The sequence below is a fragment of the Acomys russatus genome, chromosome 23 (assembly GCF_903995435.1).
Source record: "Acomys russatus chromosome 23, mAcoRus1.1, whole genome shotgun sequence".
Taxonomy (NCBI): domain Eukaryota; kingdom Metazoa; phylum Chordata; class Mammalia; order Rodentia; family Muridae; genus Acomys; species Acomys russatus.
In genome coordinates, this window is record NC_067159.1 from 49,493,845 (window position 1) to 49,517,170 (window position 23,326).

A 23,326-nucleotide genomic window follows, 5' to 3' on the forward strand; every position below is an offset into this window, starting at 1 on the left:
CTCCTTATGCTTTTAGAATTGAACTATAGAGCTCAGATCTCGACACAGAGAAGCAGGTAAAAGCAGCTTCCAAAAGATGTGTGGTCCAAAATGTCACCTCAAGACAAAACAAGCTGTGTTCAAATACACTAGTGTCTACAAACTTGAGTTTCTTTCTGTGAACTTTTCTCAGAACATAAATAACTTTCTAGTACGTAATAGTGTATTTATGCTTTTTCTGTTTTTAAATAACAAAATAACTTAAATAAAAATAAGTAAGTGAAATTTACTTTAGCCTTTTTATTTCCCTATTTTATTTTTACCGTCTTCCCGTAAGCTTTGAAAACCCAAAGAAATGGCAATAATCAGAGATTCCCTATCTCTTAGTGGAAGGCAGAGGGAGAGAGAGACAGGAAGAAGCAATCAACTCCACCAGCCAGTCAGTCCCTGCTCCTGTTGACTGATTAGGACATCTTCTGCCCCGCCCCCTTTATTAAAGTTCCTTCTACAATACAAATACTACTAAATACTAACAAGTTTAAACATAACACTTGGGGCCATCTTCAAAGGCCATCAGTTGTTAAGGAAATGTACTAGGGTACCACATATGCAAAGCTATGGGTAAACCCAATAACTACAAAAATCAGTAAATGTACATTTTTAAACCTGGGTTAGGAATGTGTGTCACCCCAGCAGGTGACATGCACAGGGTGAAAACTTACTTGAGAAGGGGAAAGCAATTCATTCAGGAATTAATATGAATTAATCCTACATTAAATCTGCACTATGGGCTTTTAAGTCCATGCTGGTGTGTATAAGCCTAAAGGCACAGTGCTAAGTTATTTCTTAATCGAACCTCATGTAAAAGGTTGGGAACAGAACCAGAAGGAAAAAAAAAAAAAAATCCTACTCAGTAAACAAACAAATAAACAAACTGGGACAATCTTCCAATGGCTAAATGATGTCCAAATCATAATTGCATAGATTATTATTTAAATAATCTTTTGTCAACTTAGTGGCAGTAAAGAGTTAAGCATCATTTATATTGCTAGGCATGACCATACAAAAGAGTTTCTAAAAAGAAAAGGTTCCCAGGGATTGTAGGAAAGCACAGTTTGTTTCATGGTCATCAGGTTGCTCACTGAATCTCATCGGCCTGGGCTTAGCATCTTTTCACATACCATCCCATAGCTTGCATGGCTGACATGGATATGATAAGACAGAAGAACAGAAGCAGCGCTCTGAAACAACCTGGCTGAACTGCACGTGCTCCGGCCCTTTTTGTCCTCCCTGGAGCTTTTGCTACCTGGCAAATGCAAGTCTGAAACCACGCTTGTGTCTCCAGATCTTTGCTGTTAGCCAAGCAGAAACCGACTTCCCCTGGACGAGCAGCCAGAGAGGTGTTCTCTGAAGAAGACTTCTAAGTGAGTGTGTGAGCTGAACTCTTCCTGAACTGATTTAATTATTAACGACGCAGATGGAGCTGTCCAAATGATAAGAACAGCTCCTGACGTGTCATGATCCAAGCCTTCATTAAACCATTTCAGGCATACTAATGCTTTCCCCCTGCTCATTACTAACTGGCACTTTTCTCATGGATATAATAAGTCCGGTGCCTGTAGGCAAGACATTCTATGGAAAGGCGTTAAGCAGGAAGTTTTATCTCCCGCAGCCTCTTATTTTTCTTCATAGAATATTACAAAGGTTTACCTACTTAATACTATTAAGTTAAAATGGTTTCAACTCAGAAAAGTCAGAATTCAAAATGGATTTTCTTGGAAGGGCAAAAAATGGTTTTCTTAAATAAAAATTATTCCTTACAGGCGCAGCGTATAACAATGCAGTTTATATTATTAAGGTTCGTGTCCGAATTGGATTTTAAATGTCTTGTATCACCACAGTATCTACTTATGTAAATGTGTTTTGGCATACCTGCGCTGTACGGACTTATTTCTCAATTTAGGTTAGATATTGTATTTCCAGATAATACAATCTCATTGCTGGGAGCAAAGCAGTCTCAGAATCCCAAGACCTGTATACAACTGCTACCTGCTGGTTCCTTTTGTTTGTTGTAAGGCTGGAAACAATGTTAAGCCAAAGTTCTTCTTAGTTTAGCATGAAGGCAGAGTATTAATAATGATCAGAGTCTAATAAAATAGTGGGTTCTCATTATAAATGGGCAGCGTACTAAAATGTCTTCACCCTGTTCTTTTTTAGTGAGTATACATTAACTTGTTTTCAGAATGAATTTTTTTAATGTATTAGTTGCTAACCCTTAGAGATTCAAATCCCAGTCCGCAGAACTGAACACGTCACATTTTTATGGCCCAAACCTCTCTAAAGCAGCCTTTGCATTTAATTTGGAAGTACAAATGTGGTTGTTTTAGGAGCTGCTAAAGAAGCCTGTGTCTTAAGGGATAGTAAGTCTACAGGGCAGCCATTACCCATTTCATTCTAGAGTGCACTGAGGGCGTGCTCACAAAAACTAAGAGCCAGCACTGGAGCCACCACTTGGATAGAATAATCTGAGGAGAAATCACCACTTCAAGAACACTGACAACATTTCAGTGGTCCATACAGGCATCCATCTCCAATTTTCATTTTGCTTTGTTAAAGTAACTATGTGAGATAACTGCAGTAAGAATTAAAATGCAGGTACTACTTTTTAGGTGTTTTAGGTTTTGTTCAACAACAAATATTATTGATTAATTATTCATGTACGTTTGACGTCCCCGTGTCCTTCTCAATCACCCTTCCTCATGCTCTGAGAAAGAGTTGCACACAGAGGCTGAAGGACAGCAATCAGACCGGTCTGTCTTGCCTCAGGCCTGGGATTCTTACTGCCTCTGCCTCCCCAGTGCTGCGCGGTTAGCTGTTCCCCGCTGTACTTGGATTTCTTTTCACAGGGCTACTGGGACGGAACCGAGGTCTGCATGTTTGTGTAGCAAGGGCTTTCTGGACTGAGCTGTGAGCTCTTCTTTAAGAAGTATTAAAATACCCTGAAAAGTTTCTGAGTTTCTTTCTTTAGGAAATAAATTTAGGAAAGAAATAGCAATAAAAAATTTAAAGTAGCAAAACCGATGTCTTTAAGAACATTAATTCTGCATAAAAGATACTTATACTTGTTTAGTTTTTTTCAAGCTTCTAAAGGCTAGTAACGTCCATTTCTATCTGCATCGCACTATAACTAGGACAAATTTTTAAATAAACTCCTAATATTACATTTCAAATATGGTTATAGGTAATAAGAGATTACAAAAATACCTTAGTGTTACTTTTGTTAACATATGTAATTAATCTAAAAATAAATTATTACTAATTTTCAAAAGTATTTTGTCTTCAAAAGGAATCCTTATTTCTAGTGAATTTAAAATTCATTTACTATCCTTTTATTAATCCAAGCTTTATAAAGATTTATGATCTAAAAGAATTTAAGATATGACCATCACTTAAAAATATTGTTACTATTAGAGTGAAAAAAAAATAAAGTATGTTCACGGGCCTTTCTAAAACATTCAAACAATTCTTAACGTGGTTGATGAATGTTTTCTGGTTTTGGTATGAGTATGCTGTTTCAGCAGACTGAATTGAAATAGCACAAGATCCTTCTCAGGAGAGGGGGTTTTCAGGCCTCGTTAATTAGCTAGTGTACAACTCTCAATAATGATAACAGCCTAAATATGCTACACAATATTGTCCTGTTAACAGGCATGTTTATACATCTTCAACTGCATGAATAATTAGCGGCGAAGGGGTGTATCGCAGTTTGAGTACCGCTGTTGCAATAGCAGCTGGGCAGACTGAGAATGTAGACTCTGCTTACCAGAATAATGAAGGTAACAGGCCCAATGAAACTCCATATGAAATAGTTATCCACGTGAAGCCAGCACCTATTGGGAAGAAGACAGACAATGCATTAGGTCGCTTTCCTGGATCCTTAGTTTAAGCAGAAGAACAGAACCACAAAAATTCATCCAAGAAACCACTCCCTTCATTTGCCTTTGAAAATTCATTAATGACATGCAAGATTTTAATAATTCTGAATTGGCTTTGAGCCAACCAAGTTTGACAAACCGTTTACTTCAACTGACAGCAAGTTTCATTTTAGGCATTCTATTGGATAGACATTCCCATGGAGAAAATGGAAGTCCCAGCCCAGCTCTGGAGTCCTGGGATCTTCACCTTCCTTAGAAATGATTCCTAACAATACTCTACACTGTACCATCATTTTAAAATCCTCTATCTACTCTTCAACATTAGTTTTTCAGGTTGATCAGAATAAAATTGCTTAACAGAATTTAGAGAAAGCATTTCAGATGGTGTTAGTGGCAAAACAGAATAGCATAAACATCTTCATTAGGAATGGACAAACAGTAGGGGGAAAGTAAATGCACAATACTTCCTCAGCATTAAAATATATGATGCATAAACTCATTAAGACACACTTTAGCTAGTGGCTTCTATTTCATACAATACTGAATTCTCCTTGAATTTCTCTCTCATCATCTATACAATCGTGGGTGTCTTGCCTATAAATAAATCTCATTAATTAACAAATTTTATGAGAATAAAAATATATTTTGAAGTCAAATTTATACTTTTGGCAAATGAAATCATTAGAAATGTGGCTATGTCTTCCTTCTGTCGCTCTCTGTAAATATCTGTATCATTTTAGGAACAAGAGAAAGTGACATATTTTAATCCTCTCAAAGTCCCTGGTAAAATATTATCAAAGTAAGCCATATGGGATGGAATGTGCTACAGTCACAATGCAGGAGAGCCAGCTGTACAGAGTTAGTTAATGAAGCATTAACTTAAGTCAGATGTGTTAAGTTCAGGAGAATTTTTACTTCATATCTTTCTGAGGCCAAAAAGTTATTTACTTTTTCAATTTGTTTCAGGTCAATCTTTTGTGTTAAAAAAGAAAGTCCATAATTTAGAATCTGTCTCACCAGAGAACGAATCCTTTGAACCCAGAAAATTACAGAAGGCTTGATTGTAATTTGTGCACGGCAGGCCCATTCTCTCCCCCAATAAAGCTTTCAGATGCTATTTTAGTCTGTCAGGGACCCTCACTGACAGCTAACAGGCTTTAAAAAATTATTCACTTGAAAAACACTCAGGTCGCTTGCAATTACTTACGCCTTTTCTGTCCCGTAGCTCTTATAGTCGATAGCAGCTGAAACACCAACCACCGTGGCAGGGAACAAGTACCCAGCGACATAGTAGTATTTTTTCCTTGAATATTCGCTCTCAAAAACTTCAACTAGCATTAAGTAGAGTTGCACACCCTCTAGGCACATCCACGAAAAAGCAGCCAGAAAGAAAAAGTGCAAAAGCCCTGCAAATACAGGGCATGCAATCTGTGAAGGAAAACACAAAGGAGATCTGTGAGTACAAAGTGCCCACTCCTCCTCAACCATAAAAGAGCCGATGGCAGAAATCACTGGTGTTGTTTAAATAGCCCATCATCAATCAGTGTTTTACACACACACACACACACACACACACACACACACACACACACCTTTCTACAAGTGAACACAAGGTGAAGGCCTGGTAACATCAAGAGCACAATGCCTGAAGAACACACCACCAAATGTGGTGGACATTCTCACTGTAAACCATTACTATTTATTGAAATTAAGTGTCAAGTAGGAAGGCAGACCTTTAAGTGCCCGTCTCAAATTCCCCACTCTGAACTCTAAAATTCATGCGTGGGCATTTGCTTCCCGAGTCCACAGAGGAGTTGTATACAGACATATTATCTCTAATGTGTATAATGGAATTTTAAAAGTTGGCTTTAATGACAAATAGCATTACTCTAATTATGTAGGATGGTTTCCTCTTTGATTCTGGGGCATTCTTAAATTTGTGCCAAATGAGTTCAGGGTGACGTGCTAATGAACTGTGCGCTACGTCTGACACTGAGACGTGTGATAATGAAGGGCAGACTGTTCATCAGAATACCTGGACAGGCAAGGTGGAATTTTGGAAAGTGCCACCTTTTTATTCCAGGATCTCCTGGAGTCTCCTATTACATAGCAAGCCAGAAAACTGCACTTATTTAATACATGAAATAAATACATTCATAATAACATTACTGACGGTGCTGTCTCATAATTCATTACAATTTACCCTTCGCTATGACCACCAACTACATCAAACAACAAGGTCAGACACTAAAGTCAGCGTCACGTGAGCTCAGCTAACAGACACGATCGCCACAGGCCTGAGGTCAGCAAGATCAATTGGTGCTTACCGAGTACTTTGTCTTATCAATGCCTATGAGAAAAATAAATTCAGCAATGAAAAGGTTGATACAAAGGTTCTTGTGGATCGTATTGCGGTCACTTTGTAGACCTCGGAAGAAACAGAAGGTGAAGATGCAGATAGCCAGGCAGACGAGGGAGACAACGATGCCCACCCAGGTGATGACTGTCATCAGCAGTTCATGCACTCCATCTTTATACTGGAAGACAGAACGTGTGGAGAACATCAGCATCCCACATTACCAAGAGGAGAGCAGCTCCCACCCATCCACTGATGAAGGATATTCATGTGCTCAAACAAGGGCCGATAGAAAACGATGTTGACTGTGTAACAGAGTTGAAGGTTATCTTCCTGGATTTACCTCTTTAAATGATGGAATGAAGGGAAGACTTTAGAGAATCATGCAAGAGGCCAAATAACTATTCAAAGAATTACCATCAAAGATGTATACAGGAAGTAAAGACCAATTGTGATGAAAATGATCGACACTGTAATGATTTTGCAGCAAATACATAAACCAACTTTTACATTTCCCTTTTGGTTTTCTACATTTTTACACAGGGAGAGATAAATAAATAACACAGACAAGCCTGGCATATCCAAGAATTTTGAGTTGTACTTTTGTTGGAGTGAGCAGTCCAGGGGTAAAAACCAGAGCCACATCCCTGTTCCCACTCTACATGTACTGAATATTTTTTTTATTATCTACTATCATTCTCTCTAACAAGAGTAAGAACTATGTAGGCATATTCCAGAAGCTTTTCTGACAGATCCGTCTGCAGCTCTACATAGTGTGCAAGCTATTCAAGGCACATTGTGAAATGAGATTCCACAATTCAAGATAGGAAAGGTGTGCTGTGTTGTGCTAGTACGCCCTGGCTGCTATCCGTTTTTAAAACCCTTGGTTGCCTCTGAAAAACATCTGCCTACAAGGATGGGGTAGGAACTTAGCACAAGTTAGTAAATTGAGAAAGTGCCAAGGCTTCTGAGCATATACGGACAGAGTAAATACAATTAGAAACCTGCATTACTTTGTTTGCTTTTAGTTACGATAGGCACCCAAAGACGGACTATTACACAAGCTGTTTTGAATCTCTGAGGTCTTTCCCTGTAACTAATTAGAAGTGCAAATACTTACTGCAATTTCCCTGTGGGCCATGAGGATAGCAAAATTGGTTAGGTGGCTGCATGCACACGTTGTGCGAGTTTTATTGGTGTCAACCAGCTTGCAGCCCTGGGTAGACCAATATCCCATCATGCTTCTCTCTGAGTAGTTCCAGAAGGAGCAGTTTGCATTGAAATAATTGTCAGGCTGGGAAATAAAATGACAAGATAAAACTAGGATTTTACACTCAAAGATGGCAATACCAATTGTTTAATATGTGTAAAAGGTAATTTAGATTAAACTTTGCATGTTTCGCGCTATAAAGTTTTTCATCAGCAAAATTGTGGACTATGTTATACAAGGCACATATCTAGCTTAAAGGGGCTTTATAGCCCGAAACACTCTAACGTGTACTCCAAATTACCAGAGACCCATTTCACACGATTACAATTTCTACCTTATGATTTTACCCACTGATGGGTACATTAGAATCTTTCCCCCTTTTCTGAAAGAACATTAAAGTTGTAAATTTGTCCTGAAAAAAAAAATCTTGTGAACCAAATGTCATTAAAATTATTTTAAATTTTGGGTCTTCTTTTTTTTTTTTTTTTTGGTTATCACATACATTTGACATGCAGTTGGCACTGTAAGGCTCTTAAGAGCAAGTGAGACACAGCAGGTATGAGGTAGGCTCTGACCGCACAACGTACTCTTGCCTGTCCTGGACACCTGGCTATCCTCAGGCACTCATCACTCCACTTATCGCAGCCAGTTGTCCGGCGTCACTGTCACCTAAGGATCAGCTGACGCTGTAAGATGCCTCCTCAGTTCTGAATTTTTTAGACATAATATTTGATAAAAGTTGAGCCAAATATGATTACTACATCCACATATATATATATGCACATGTATGTGTTTGTCTGTGTGTGAGCGTGCATGAGTGCACGCGCACACATGCACCTGATCATGTGGAAGTCAGAAGATGACCTCTGGTGATGTTCCTCAGTTTGTTTACAGAATTAGGCTCTCTCAATGGTCTGAAGCTTTCCAAGCAGGCTAGGGACTCTATGTAGATTTAACCCTGCCTAGCTTCTTTCCATGGGTTTGAGTGAATCAAACTTGGGTCCCTGTTTGCAAGGCAAACACTTTAATGAATGAGCCAAATATAACTACTTAAAAAAAAAAATGATTAGCCATACTAAAAAAGCAAATTTTTAAGAGTTAATTCAGGCTGGGCGTGATGGCGCACGCCTTTAATTCCAGCCTTCAAGGAGGCAAAAGCAGCCGATCGCTGTGAGTCCGAGGCCAGCCTGGTCTACAATGTGAGTCCGGGACACGCAGGACTACACAGAGAAACCCTGTCTCGAAAAGCAAAAACAAAAACAAACACAAACAAAAAAGAGTTAATTCAGCTATCCCACTGTTAAGGTAAGAGTTAATTTTCACCCAAAAACAAATTAGAGTCATTTACATTTTCCTGTTGGTTACTGAATTAGCTTTCATTAAGAATACACTTAAGTTCTAATAATCACTGAACCAGGCTCATTTAATTTTATGTTCACAGACTTAAATAAACTTGTGTCTCTGACCTAGTCCAACATTTAAATTTGAAATGGAAAGGTCTTCTCCTGCCCAGCCACCCTCGCTCTCGGTCCTGCATCCTGAGCATGCCAGTGTGGCATTCCTCTCTCTGGGGTTTAAAACCTTCTGCGACTTTTATTAGCATACGCTCGCTTACATCAATGTGCGGCAGGGTGAAAAGCACTGGGTCCGTCAAGTACACGCGGCTGGACTCCTTATTGATGGAAACGGACATGACATGCGAGTTCACTGCAATGCTGCTGTTCCGCCCAATGAAGTCGGAACCCAGCTTTATGGTCGCATTTTCAGTACTCAAGAATTGGCCCAGACTCCGATAAATGATGAATACCAGCTTTGCCAGCCCTAGGAAGGAAGAAAAGAAATAGTCATAGGATTCACAACAAATTGCTTAAAAGGAAAAAAAAAAAAAAACCATACACACACAATACAGCAAAACAAGAATAAAATGAGAAAATTTGATGGACGTTCTAAATAGATCTAAATCAAGTTGGTTGAGAAAGAGTAAGGTATTATATTAAATGCTAAAGCATTTTTTTGTCATGTTAAGGATAAATTATCAAGATAGAGCAGATTCAACTCAACAGTTTGAAAAATGGTTTGGGGGTCGGGAGGAAGACGGGAAGGGAAGAAAAGAAAAAGCCAAAGCAGAGCAAGATCGCTGTATCTCACCATTCCTGCTGTTCTGCTTGACAGTGTTTGCTGAAAGCTGGATGGAACTGCCGGCCCCCTTGATGCTGAGAGGGAATTTAAAATCTTGGACCTGCCCTTCTGTGCTGAGTACAGCAACTTCAAGAGCTAGATAAAACAAAGAAAAAAGGGAGGTTGGACATTGTTTAAACTACAGACAGACAAAAGAGAATTCCATTGGAATTATACTTTCCTTTTGCAAAACTTTTTTTATATAATTTATTTACTTTTTAATTTTATGTGCATTAGTGTGAAGGTGTCTGATCCTTCGGAACTGGAGTTTTCAGACAGGTGTGAGCTGCCATGTAGGTGCTGGGAATCGAGCCTGGGTCCTTTGGAGATGTAGACAGTGCTCTCAATCACTGAACAACCTCTCCAGCCCCCCCCCCCAAACCTTTATTAATTTGAAGTTTTTGTATTAAGGAATATTTCAGTGACTATCTCTTAGTAGAAACTGATCATCTAGTAAAAGTCTGAATGCCTCTGTCACACAGGAGTATTGCTTTCTAGGCAGAAGAGATTTTAATAGCATTATGTATGTTGTGTTTGTGGTTACATGTTTTTCTAATTTCTGCAAGCAGAGAGATCAGTAAAGTATATTCCTGAAAAACTGTCAGTAGACAGATGTGATTTTACTCCCCTTTTTGATAAAAAAAATAAGGTCACATCCCTGCACTCTGATTACTCTATTTTTAAATTTTATTTTTATCACAAATATGAAAACATTCATAGATCCTGAGCTTTAATTCAGACTCAAATCAAACCGCTAAACTGCAAGTTTATAATGAGGCTTATGCAGCTCTTGGCTTTTCCCACCAGTGAACACGCAGGGTCTTGATCTTCCTGGTTCCTGGAAAATATCAAGCAGCTGGTAGGTGTGTAAGTCTTCCTACTTACGTCAAGAGTCTCTGTGTGAGAGGCAAGAGATGCAGTGGGGAAACACGACTAGCAAGTGTGTCCTCAAAGGCAGCACCCAGCAAAAATGTGCAGAGTGGCATCACAAAGTGACATTCACACAAGACCCATGAGTTCAAGGTCATCCTCCATGACACAGAGCATCCCAAGCCAGCCTGACTATATGAAGCCCTGCATAGAAAGCAAAACACTCACTACACACACCTCTCTGATATATCATTATCTCCTCCCTACACTGGATGGGGTCACAATTTCTAATTCCTCATTAAAAAAAAACCTCTTAGTTTTCATGAGAATTCAAATGTTCCAGACACACGTGTAAGAATGAGTTAATTTCATCTAAGATATATTCACTTCTTAGCTTAACAAGTAAGTCCACAGAAAAGAAAAATGACTCTGAAATTTCTAGAGTAATGGGATTGTTACTACACATGACTACTGATTTTAGAAAAAAATAAAGCAATGGATATGGGATAATCAACTTTATAGAAGTGTGTATCAACCAGTAAACACTGAAACAGAGAATAGAAACATTCTGGGAAATTCAAACTGATTAAAAGAAACTACAAAACCCCAATAGTTTCTGATTATCAATGTATAAATTTGTAGTTTAATGTATACTGAATTTTAAATGAATTTTAATATCTTCACTTTCAGAAACAGGACGTCAGTGTGTTCCGAGCATTTCATAAGCTTGCTGATTACAGTGTTGCAAAAACAATCCTTAGTAAAATATGCAATATGCACACACTTTAAATATAATATCCTAAAGAAATCAACAGGTATAGATCAGTGGTGCACTCCTGTAATCCCAGTACTCGGGAGGCAGAGGCAGGAGGATCTCTATGAGTTCGAGGACAGCTTGATCTACAAAGCAAGTTCAGGACAGCCAAGGCTATACAGAGAAACCCTGTCTTGAAAACAAACAAACAAAACAAAAAAAGAAATCAATAAGTAATTAGTGTATTAGAAAAATGATACTGTAATTAATCAAAATGTAAAAATTAAAGGTTATTAGCAAAAAAATTTCAGTATATCTCAACTTCTTTAATGACAGTAATAGTAACAACACAATAAAAATAACTTGAAAAAAGAAACAAAGCCCTGCGCTGGAGGTTTTCCTGTCAGAGTAGTGTCTATGCAATCAATCATCTAGGATGACTAAACACCTTTAAAGAGAGTTACACTTGCCAGTGTGTTTTATATATTGCCATGTTAGACTGCTGAGTTATAAATTAAAAAAAAAAAAAATCAAAGGAAATGTAGACTACAAGGGAGTAACAATTCATTGCTCACAGTAAGCATGATCAGGAAGTAGGCTATTATGCAATGCTTTTTAATTTTAAGAACTCTGGTACTTCTTCCAACATTAGTCTATGAGTGAAATTTAAGTCTAATAAAATTTTGAAAAGACCTTATGAGTGCATGGGACTTTAAAAATTGATTTTAAAATTCATATGCATGAGATGTACACAAAGGCAGCCAAGGAAATTCCACAAGGAGACATGTTAAAAGGCTCAAAAGCTACTGGTATCACAGAAATCAAAACAGTACCAAACAAAAGCAAGGAATATTAGACCTTACTAACATGCTGACACATGTAGAGCCTTGATGGATGACAGAGACAGAGAAAAGAGCTCATTATGTGCTAATAAAAAGTACAGAAAGAACTGGTTTATTCCTATGGAAAAGACCAGGTTAGCTGCTTCTATCAGAAGCACAATAAAACAAACTTTAGAAAGACTAAAGCCAAATGTAAAAACCACAAAGCTTTATTAGAAATTTACAAAGTTATAGTGGGATCCTCATAAAGTTAACGTAGAGAAGGTTTTTTTAAAGCAGGAAGCCAACAGTAAAATTTCTTAGATATCAAAAACTTCAACCCTAAAATTAAAGACTAGTCAATTAATTTTACTTCATTAATGTAAAAGAATGCCTTTAAAATAGTTTTAAAGGAAGGAACATAATATTTTTTTCCTTTTTATTTTTTTAATTTAATTAATTTATTCAGATTACAACTAAATTGTTATCCCATCACTTGAATCCTCCCATTCCTCCCTCCCTCCCACTTTCACCCTATTCCCCTCCCCTCTATTTTTTTAAACTATATAATCCTCAACACATTAGTGGCCACAATGTATACAAAACACAAAGAAATAGGAAAATAGAGAAATACTGAGAACAACAAATTCACAGATTAAAAAAAGAAAAAATAACAGGTAAATGAAAGTAATAAAAACAAAAACAAACAAAAAACAATTTAGCTCCAGGGAGGCTGAGTTAGGTGGATCACTGTGAGTTCAAGGCCAGTCTGGTCTACAAAGTGAGTCCAGAACAGCCAAGGCTGCACAGAGAAACCTTGTCTCAAAAAACCTTTAAAAAAAAAACAGAACAAAACAAAACAGAACAAAAAACAGTTCAAACCATCAGGGAAGCTACAATTTGAAGCAGTAATGGGGTTAATCCAAACCGATAAACAAAACTGACGCCCAAATGAAGATCTAGCCTGTGACAGTATGGTGTTTTTAACCAATGAGAACAGAAATTGGAAAAACTGAGATAGAGAAAAATCTAGAAAATGTTTGGTAAACTGGATTAGCATAGTATGTCCCTTAAGATGTTTCTTGTAGGATATGAGCATACCTAGAAACACACCGAACAAGAGAGCCCACAAAAGCGTTCTGTCAGCTATCCCTTCAGTGGGAAGCCACGGAATTGCCTTGCAGGATGCTTAACCCTGGTGTACCTTGGACCAGATGAATAAACTAGAGATACATCTATCAGTAGATATATTCATGAAATGTCTAACTGTTAGAGGAAAAATCATCTATTGGCATTTGCAGTATGAAATCATTAATGCTATAAATATAGATGTGTACACCTGTACAACCTGTCAAGTACAATAGTTTAAAAGAGTTTGAGGACAGCTTTGACAACATACTGGGAACCCCATCTCAAAAAAAAAAAAAAATCCCAGAATAAATGCAGAAACTTATAAGACAGCCAACAATAAATGAAGAGTGATAATTATTCCCTACTTGATCTGATATGTCAACAACTTTGCCACCAAGGGAACTTCTGTATTGCCTGTGTGTTGTAACTAAGGTGAATAAAGTAACATCTCACGTGGCCCAGCTGAGTGGCTAGTGCATGGATGTTTATGTGGTCATAGGGCACATGCCTTAGTCAACAGAGAGTTGAAAGCACATACACTTAGCTCACTGGAGAGCCATACAGAATCTCACTCATCAGGGCTTCTCCCACCCCCACAGTGGAGTGGAGCCTCTTATGAAAATATTGATGGAGCCAGGGGATCTGCTACATTCTAGGTCAATCTAGGCTCCTGGGAGATGACAATACAGAATAGATTTTTAACAGATGCAAGCCCAGCCTCCAGTCTATACAGCAGGAAGGAAGACTAACCTTTGTTGTACACTGCATTTCTTTCCAGCTATAGTACAACTAAGTCCAAAGGGAGAGGGGTGGGGTGGTTAGGGAGGGTGGGGGTGGGTGGGGAGGGTGGAAGATCAAACTGGCTACTAAGCATATTCTGAAAATAAAGGAAAGGACGTTTTATAATGGATGTATCAGGCTACACTACCTAATTACCTTTAATGTTGCACAAGGAAAGACAATGGAACACTAAGAACCTCACAGTGTGATACAACAGAAGTTCCTGAGGGGAAAATATCAAACTTGGCCTGATCAAGCCGCTAGATAATTAGTGTATGAGACACAGTTGAGTGATGAACTGGAGATGAAATCAGCCAAATCTAAAGTGTGGAAGCATTAACAGGGTGAATCACCCTCTTCATTTCTCTAACAAAACATTTTTTAAAATATGCACTCTTTTAATGAAAGGAAAGTAAATCAGAATATGGGTAGATATATAGACAAATTTTATACCCACTCCCAAATAAAGCATTAACACATTCACAAGAATTAAAGTGGCATGAATATTATCTTCTGATTGTATTTTCTTAATGTTTAAGTGTGGTTTTCTGCCTTCCTTTGAAAAAGGGCATTGAGGGTTTCATATTAATAATGATAGGACATTATGACTTGCTGTAAAATTACACAATGGTGAAGATTGTAAGCAAGGTAGCATTAGCCAAACAGATGACTCTGAAACTAGGTACCATCAAAAAAAAAAAAAAAAAAAAAAAAAAAAAAAAATCAAAGTAAGAAAGTTCTGCTACTCCCAAGAGAGCAAAGGGAGGGAGGGAGGGAGGGAGGGAGGGAGAGAAGCCTCTCATTGAAGAAAATATTCAGGGTGCAGATTTCTGGCCAAACAACACACACTAAGAACACTTAAAGAATCCTGATTGCTCACCAGTTAAAAAAAAAAAAAAAAAAAAAAAAAAAAAAAAAAAAAAGACTGACTCAGAGCAAAAGAGACTAAAAGATACTTTCCAAAAATTAGGAGTAAACCGGCCATACACACTGGCAGGACTCCATGAGGTAAATGCCACTTGGGACAGCCACACACACCTCTAACATAGTACTCAGGAGCTCAAAGCTGGAGGGCAGAGTGTAGATCACATGACTGCACAGGGAGACCAGGTTTCCCTCACGACCACCCCAAAAATAAACACGGGTTCCTTCGTAATCATGGAAATGCAAAACAAACACACTCAGGATACTAATGTAGACTACAGAGCTGACCAAAACTTAAAAGCCTGAGTCCTGGAAAGCACTGAGGAGTGGTGGAGCTCTCACACGTTGGTGTTAGAGACCAAATGGAAATAAAAGCCACCAGCTCAAACCCTGAAATGTCAACGGATGGTTATAAAGAAGCTGTGAGTAACAAGACTGAACTACAGATGATCAGTCTGGATGGGGAGATCTCAATATTAACTCAACCCCCAAAGAAGCAAGATTTAGGCCAACCGCAGTGACAGGAAGCAGTGGTTTCCTGGGGCAGGGGTGGGAGGAGACAGCCTTTTGAAGATAAAAATGCAGCCTGTGTACTGGTGACTACAGGGAGAAGTTTGGCTCAAACTTGTATTCAAAACAGACACCCCTGAATACAAACTAGACCTCAAAGTGGACTGCAGATGCTCCGTTCATATAAGTATACCACTTTTGAAGTGGGGGGGTGAGATAGCATTTCCCTGGGTAGCCTTTACTTGCTGTGTAGACCAGGCTGGCCTTGAACTCAGAGAGCTGCCTGCCTCTGCCTCCCTGAGTGCTAGGATTACAGGTGTGTGCCACCATGCCGTGCTCAATTAGCCAACTACCCATGGAGCAGTCCTAGCCCTAACTGGTGCTAGGGAATCAAATCCATGGCTTCCAGCCTGCTCGGTGAGCACCTCACCAACTGGGCTCCATCTCCAACTGTGCTGTTTTGGGCCCCAGCCTTGAAAATGCTGATAGCACAGGTATGAACCACTAACTCCCAGCTATTAAATATTATATTTACCTAAAGAAGGTTGTATTTAGTGTAAATAGTCTGCTGGCGTTGTATAAGCTGGAATATTTGACTGGATGAACACATAAAGTGATTTAAATCCATTAGGAATGTTATAAAACTGGAAAAGCATTTGCCACCATTACAGTCACCTGTTTATAACTCACACGAAGCACTTTCCTTGCTTAAGCAATCCATATTCTAGCATTAAAGTGCTCTTAATTTTTTTTTTCTTTAATGATATTTTCAATTGGAAAACTCACACCTACTCATGAGGACAACTTCTCTAAGACATGGGCAGATTTCAGCTTACGCTTTAATTTCGTTAAGGATGATCGATAATCTCTTTTCCTTAAAAATAAGTAACTGAGTGAATGAGAAGTCTGACACTGGGAGACGATAGAATCAGAACCCAAACTCTACTCTCTTCAACATCTGTCTTCCAAATTAAGTGTGACCACCGACACACTTACCAATATTTTCAGTGGGCATTGAGACCCTGGTTGGTTCCAAAAGGTTGTCTGCGAGGACAAATGCTCCTTCCTCCAGTGTATCCAGTAGCATCGTGGCGGTGTGCGCTTGCTCCGATGAATTCATGTGCTTCCAGGACTCCAAAGCCTCGGGTCTCAGAAGGTTGTCTACTGTGTCCACAATTGCCTGCATCCAGTGGGAAACGACATTAGTTTTGACGCCCTCTAGAACAGAGGGGACTGTCAGTCGCTGACTGGTGACAACTGTGGTGTTAGCCTGACATGGTAATTTACTTTCCTTTCATGACTTGGGCAACTATAAGTACAGACTACTAGTTCAAAACAGCACTAGCCGGAGACATGAGTGAGCAGCTGCTTGGCATTCAAGAGCCTGGAAGAAAGGTGGCTTGTTTCTCATTTCTCTAAGCACACTGAAGGGAACGCGGGGCTCTCAGTAGTGACTTGGAGTCTGAGCATTGAGTTCCATGTGCGGTCAGTCACAACTATTACAGTCACCTGTTTATAACTGCAAATTTTAAACACTGATAGAAAACCCCAATTCTGGAATAAACCAGTAGCTTCCAAAAATTTCAGTCACAGTGTTTTTTTTTTTTTTTAACTTGAATTCAAATAAGTTAAATGGCTTTTTACATAGTGTGTCTATTTATTTTCACTTGGGTTTAAGAGTAGCTTGAAAGTTTATGTCACTTGCCTACAATTTCGTCCTTCCCACTACCTATACGGCTACAAAGCACATGTGCGTGTATCTTAACTTTTAAGGACTAGTCTGCTTTTACAGGAATGAAGAAAACAGGCTAAATGCTGAAAGACTATACTGATGATTTAAGGAGAACAGAAATACAAAAAGTGTTGAAAAACAACCAAACTCTGCATATTCCTAAGTGTGGGATTAATTCATCCCCATGTAGAACAGCATTAAGTAACACTATAGCCCAGAGTAGGCTGGCTCATCGGAGCCAAGCTCTGCGGTGGACACTTGCTGTACTTAGGCTGCAGCATGCCATGCATAGCTGGACAGCTGAAATCACGATGTGTGTTTACTATTCCATTTGTCTACACATAATGTGCCATTAGGTCTATCTATACGTTGTTCTGATCTGTTGGTAATCGCTGAAAAAAATGGCATGCTGTCTATAAGAAAACAACAATGAACTGCTACTTGCAGGTTCTGTACTGAAATGAGCAAGGGGAAAAGTTGTTTGCGGCTATTGTCAGCGTAAGATTAATTGGCTTAATCCATCTTAATACCCTCGTTCAGTCTGTCTTGTGAGCCACTGCGACCTCCCTGGCAGGTGGAAGGTACTTCCAAGTGGTGTTAAAGGCTTTTTTTTTTTTTCCCTTTTTATAATGGGAGATGGAATAGTTCAGAATGCTCACACGGATGTTTCTTCAGCCAATAACTAGAGTGGAACCGAAACTGGTCTTCTGAGGCCAGGTTCATTACTCACCAAGAAACACAGACTAGAGCCTCTAATCTAAGTTACAAATGAATCCTCTGTAGCCGAGTAAAAACTCGCTTCATTTGCATAGAGTAAGTCAGCTTCTGATTTGTAATTTAAGGGGGCTTATTAGTCTTGTCTGAACGGAGAAGCTCATTTGAAACACACTAAAAATGACACTGGTCAAAAAATAGGGTTGTACTGAGATTCGCCATGGATGCGCTCACACTGGCGGCACGTTCACACTAATTTGAAACACTCTTTGCTTAATACCACCTACTGACTTTCAGAAGGGATCACTAGCTTAGTCATGTCCATGAAACAGTCTTTTCTTGCCAAAGTGGGGGAAAGTATAATCTTTGCGGCGGTTTGTCTTGGGCGATATACTGATCCCTGCACATTAGCATCTTAGGGAACACCTCAACCTGAACTATTCCAAAGGTATTTATTACTTACATCCTTCATCAGATTCCTAAGGGTTTTTAGAACATTACTACCTGAAAACTGATTTCCTTCTGCCTTTTCTTGTGAAGGACTGAGGTCCAAAGGTGTCACTGGGTAACAGGTGAGCCGCTGGGTTTTTGTTTTTGTTTTTGGTTTTTTTTTTTTTTTTTTTTTGGTGTGTATGTGTGACAATCCCTGAGGATTCAGCTTCTGAGTAACTTCTCATTTACAAAACTACAAAAGCTCTTTGGTTTGTTCCCCCACAGTGTAAATTTGCCCTTTGAGGTTAGATTTACCAGGGTAATTAATAGCCAAGTCCCCCATCCCAACAGCAAGAAACTTCTAAGCCACAGAGCAAACCAAAACACAATAGAAGTAGTTTGGCTTACTTGTATGGGGAGCTCAGCAGGATGCCTATCACTTCAGCAAACTAGGAAGAAATAGTGGCCATAGCACAGAAGTGCCCCTCTGTTCCTGTGAGAATCCCCACCTATCGTATTCGGGAACCACCGCCCCAGTGTTCATAGTTTATGTCTCGACACCCGTATTTATCACCCTGCTTCCAGAAGCGAATTCCCAAAAGGCAACGACAAAGCCTAATTTATTGAACAGTACACCCCAGAGATCAGAGAGCAGTGACTTTGACATGCACATATATTATGCCCATACAGTCTTTGATATGATAAACTGCCAAGAATATATCAGAGCTGTTTCAGGTTGTTGAGTCCACAGAGGTGGCAAAGGAAAACAAAGGGACTACTATGTGCTTGCTTCCAATTCACAGGATAGTCATTACAATTCTTGTAGTTTTTGAATAAATGGGAAAATAGCAAAAAAAAAAAAAATGCAGCAAAATATTACTGCCTTATTCTGAGAAAGCCGAACATCTGTACAGCTGATATGGGGCACATTATAAAATTATCAAAGACTGAAACTTCCAAATCATGCAGCAGGGTGGCGTAAGCGTGGCAGGCAGCCGAAGAAGGGGAGCAGGGACAGCACAGGAAAGATACCTTAAGGTAAGCCCTGCATGTCTTCTCTCGCTTTTGGAGCTTTTAAGTAAAAGAAAAGAAAATCAGAGGTTAGATTTTATCTGCTGGAGGGAAAAAAAAAAAAAAAAGAGGAAAGAAGAAATCCTAAAAAAAATCTAGTTGATGTTCCTGAGTCCCAAGTTGACTATGTACAGATATCCTGTGGACATCCAGGCAAGCCCCACTCACAGCCAAAGCTATCTGCCTATAGGTTTTAGCTCTGTTTTCTCAATATCATTTAAAAATTTACAACAGAAAAATATATATACTGTCATTTAAAAAAAAAAAAAACAAGTCCACTTATCTGTGACTAACTCTGAATTTGAATAAACATAACATAAACACAATATGGTAAGTGGCATTCACACTCACCTTAGTAAGAAAGCTTAGTAGTATGAACAGCGTTCTCTCTAAAATGGACCCATTCTTCTCCCCAAAGCTGCCACTAATATCACTGTGTGTCCCACTTTGCTCCAAGCATTAAGAGCTGCATGTCTTCAAACAGTTCATTAATCATGTAACATATAACCACCCTAGGTACACATGCTAATTCTGCAGCAACAGTACTGACCATACTGAGATGGATGAGCTTGACATTAAGTAAAAACTGGCACTGTGGATGCCATTTACAACTTTGAAGGAGAGGAGAACATTGCTCCTTTTTTTTTCAGTAATCCTTCCTGAGAAATGAGCCAACTGGGGCGTTAGGTCTCTAAGAACGTGTCCGGGTGCCTGGCAGCCAAGTGTGGCAGGGTAGAGCGCCACCACATGCTCGCTTAGACCCGTGTCCTGCAGCGCCAGAGGCCCTACCTTGTTATAACTCCTGCCGGCGGAATCCTTCTCACTTGGCTTCAGCTCCTGCAGCTGAGCATCCAGTATGTCTACCAGCTGCTCCATCAGCCTCACTGAGGAGCTCACGTCCCCTGCAAACACAGGCCCCTTGGTGTGCTTAGCCAGCTCATTGGCTAGACTTGCGGCATTCTCTCCACTTCTGATCTGGAACGACAATTTGTATCATCTCAGTAAGACTCTATCATCTTTGGAATTTAGTTCTCTTTAAGCACCTCTGTTGTGGTGGGAAAAAAATATTTGCAAATATGTCAAAAAAATCTGCAACTAATTGAGACCAATAACTTTCTCTTCATCTCAGAAGATTAAAGGCTTTTAGATCCTCAACAGAGGAAAGAAATTCTCTTAACCAGATATAAAAAAAGAAACAAAAGGGGGAGGAGGGGCAGCATGCTTTAATATTTTTTCAGTCACCTCTCATTTCCCTGTAACCACTTTAAGTTGCTATTTTAAAATGTTTACTTATTCCAGGGATGTAGATTTTACATAAGACAGTTACTGTGATACCATGAATTATCACCTAATGTCTGAATTTCAAAAAAGGTACACGCAGGAAAAAATATATAAAAGGGTACTACATTACAATGCAAAATTCAAAAGAGTGATTTCTAGGCCTTTTAAGGGGTCATTTTTACTCACTGAGTTGTAATCGTGTGTGATATAGACATCTGTTTGCATTCTGTGGGTTCAGTTGCAAACTTAATGACACTTGATTTATTGGGCCAATACACTATTTGTCTTATGAACATCAAAAGAACTAGAACAAACTAAACGTGAATGAAATTAAACAAGCATGCATTTGTTAAACAGCTTAACACAGAATACCCTCAAACATCTCTAACATTCAATGACTAGTTTACAGACAAAACTATGCTTATTTTTTTTTTTAAAGCTTATATGCTGAACAAAGAACCACGGTGACTGGTTTAACATAGGAAACTAAATTATTTATGTTAGAAATTCCAGCCCTCAATCAACCTATCACATTAAAACATTCCAACCCACCTTCTGAGCCAGTTGATTCACCCAGTGAGAGGTACAGTTGCTAAGATCAGGGCCCTTAGGGTTCCATGTTCCTGTGGAAGCCATGCAGAGATACGAGGCCGTTCCTGCAATAGACGCAGAAAACAATGGTGAAATTGAAGCTGTTTTTCTGAATGCTTTTGGGAAATTGACTATGATGATCCTAGACTGTGTGTTAAATTTTGAATAAATGCTAATAGAAGTAGTAGCAGGCAATGCAAAAACTTATAAATAGTAACTAGAAAGAGTACATGGGCTCTCTGACACCTAGAGTAGCAATGCCAAAACAGCATTTCCTTGGGACTCATCCAAAGTGATATTTATAGTCAGAAAGTCAGCTGTAGAGAGCCTCACTGGAGTCTTGGGGCAGAAGACTTAAGGTTTGACATAGGAAATGGGAGAGGTAATTTTGTACCTCTGACCTTAAGTGACTTTTACAGTTTAAAACCCCTTCCACTGTGTAAAGAAACTGTATTAATAATGTAATGAAATAATGAAATTGGCTACTGCAACTATCCCCCTCTAATGAAACTGTTTCACTGTCGTTAAGAAGCTACTCTGAAAGTACAAAGTGTGGCTTGCATGGTGGAGGAGATACCTCTTGTTCCCTTGGGACACGGCCGCTCAACCATCATTCCCCTTTGTGTCTGAGGCCACTTTATTCCCCTGGCGTCTAACGCTTCGCAGAATCTCTCTGGCAGGGGAAAAATATTTGTTACAGGAGGAATTTTGGTTGTAGACACTGCTGGAGGTGGCTTTGTCCCTCTGCTTCCTTCCTGAGGTCCAGCTACTGTGGTGCTCACGGGGCCTCTCTGAGAAGTACTGCTTGTGGTTGACACTGTGGTTTTGAACAGCTCAGCTGAAGAAGTTATTGTCACAGCTGTGGTAGGCACTATGAAAAAAAGATGAGTGTATTAATCTCAAACACACCCTCATGCTCACCTATAGGCACGTGTATGCGAATGTATACATACATACATACATACATACATACATACATACACACACACACACACCCCTTCACCCATCCATATACCCTAAATCAACAAACAATTATAGTAGGAAAGGAGAAGAAGAAAAATGTCGCATCTATTACAACTTTTTAATAAGGTTAAAAGATGATCGTTTTAAGCTAGATGGTAGCCTGACTCTCGTGAAATATAGCCACATGATTTAAGAGTAATCTCTCTCTAAAGTTCTAAGGCAGTGGTTCTTACCTCCCTAATACAGTTCCTTATGTTGTGATGACTCCCCCATCACAAATTATTTCATTGCTACCTCATAACTCTAATTCTGCTACTATTACAAATCTGATTTGCAGGCTATCTGCTATGCAACCCCTGTGAAAGAGTCATTTGACCCTCAAGGAGTTGCAACACACAGGTTGACAACCTCTGCTCTAAAGAAATGAAGGAAAATGCAGGAAACTTATACTATACAAACATACTTTATAAACAAATTCAAAAGATCAAGGCGGAAACTTTTGACAATTATGGATAATTAGGATGATAAAAAGATCTGAAGTCACCCACTCTACATCCTGCAGGAAAACAAACACTGACATCTTTCAGCCAGCAGCCGTTCTTGCTTGAGGGATTTTGAGCATGCCTGGTTGCACCCAAACAGAAGATAAGTTTGGCACGCTTATGCTGCTCTGGGCTTGGCATCTTTACTGTGCAAAGGTGGGATGAGCTCCCCATGTATTCTCTTATCCAGAAAGGGCTTAGAACAGACCACGAGTTCAAAGTATCAACCTTTCATTATCCCATTGACCCGCAGCAGAAAATGTAAAATAGCTATACTTACACATTTCAAAACAAACAAAAAATTGTTGCCAGGAAAGATTTTTTTTTGTCTAACTTTTCTTTCAAACAGTTAAATCAACTAGATTTTAAGACAATAGCATTCAACTGTAATTCTCTATTAAGAACAAAGAATCAAAAAATCTGTCAGCAAAAAACTTGCTAACATTTAAAATCTGTCAGAAAGTTTTATTCACAGGTATTACAAATTTATTCTTAAAATCTTACTTATAGGGTTCCTTGAATTTAAAATACACAGGTAAGTTATTCTTGAAT

General features: G+C 39.0%; 1 protein-coding gene across 1 annotated transcript in view; it reads right to left on the bottom strand.

Annotated features, from left to right (window-relative positions):
* Positions 1-23,326, bottom strand: part of Adgrl2 (adhesion G protein-coupled receptor L2) — a 177,174-nt gene that overhangs the window by 14,422 nt on the left and 139,426 nt on the right. The window contains exons 6-16 of the mRNA XM_051165523.1: positions 21,847-22,140; positions 21,231-21,334; positions 20,187-20,372; positions 19,359-19,397; positions 16,445-16,628; positions 9,629-9,754; positions 9,096-9,301; positions 7,391-7,564; positions 6,242-6,451; positions 5,122-5,342; positions 3,803-3,869 (exon numbers count right to left, since the gene is read on the bottom strand). Of these exons, the coding sequence (XP_051021480.1) occupies positions 3,803-3,869; positions 5,122-5,342; positions 6,242-6,451; positions 7,391-7,564; positions 9,096-9,301; positions 9,629-9,754; positions 16,445-16,628; positions 19,359-19,397; positions 20,187-20,372; positions 21,231-21,334; positions 21,847-22,140 (1,811 nt within the window). The remainder of the gene's footprint in view (positions 1-3,802; positions 3,870-5,121; positions 5,343-6,241; positions 6,452-7,390; positions 7,565-9,095; positions 9,302-9,628; positions 9,755-16,444; positions 16,629-19,358; positions 19,398-20,186; positions 20,373-21,230; positions 21,335-21,846; positions 22,141-23,326) is intronic.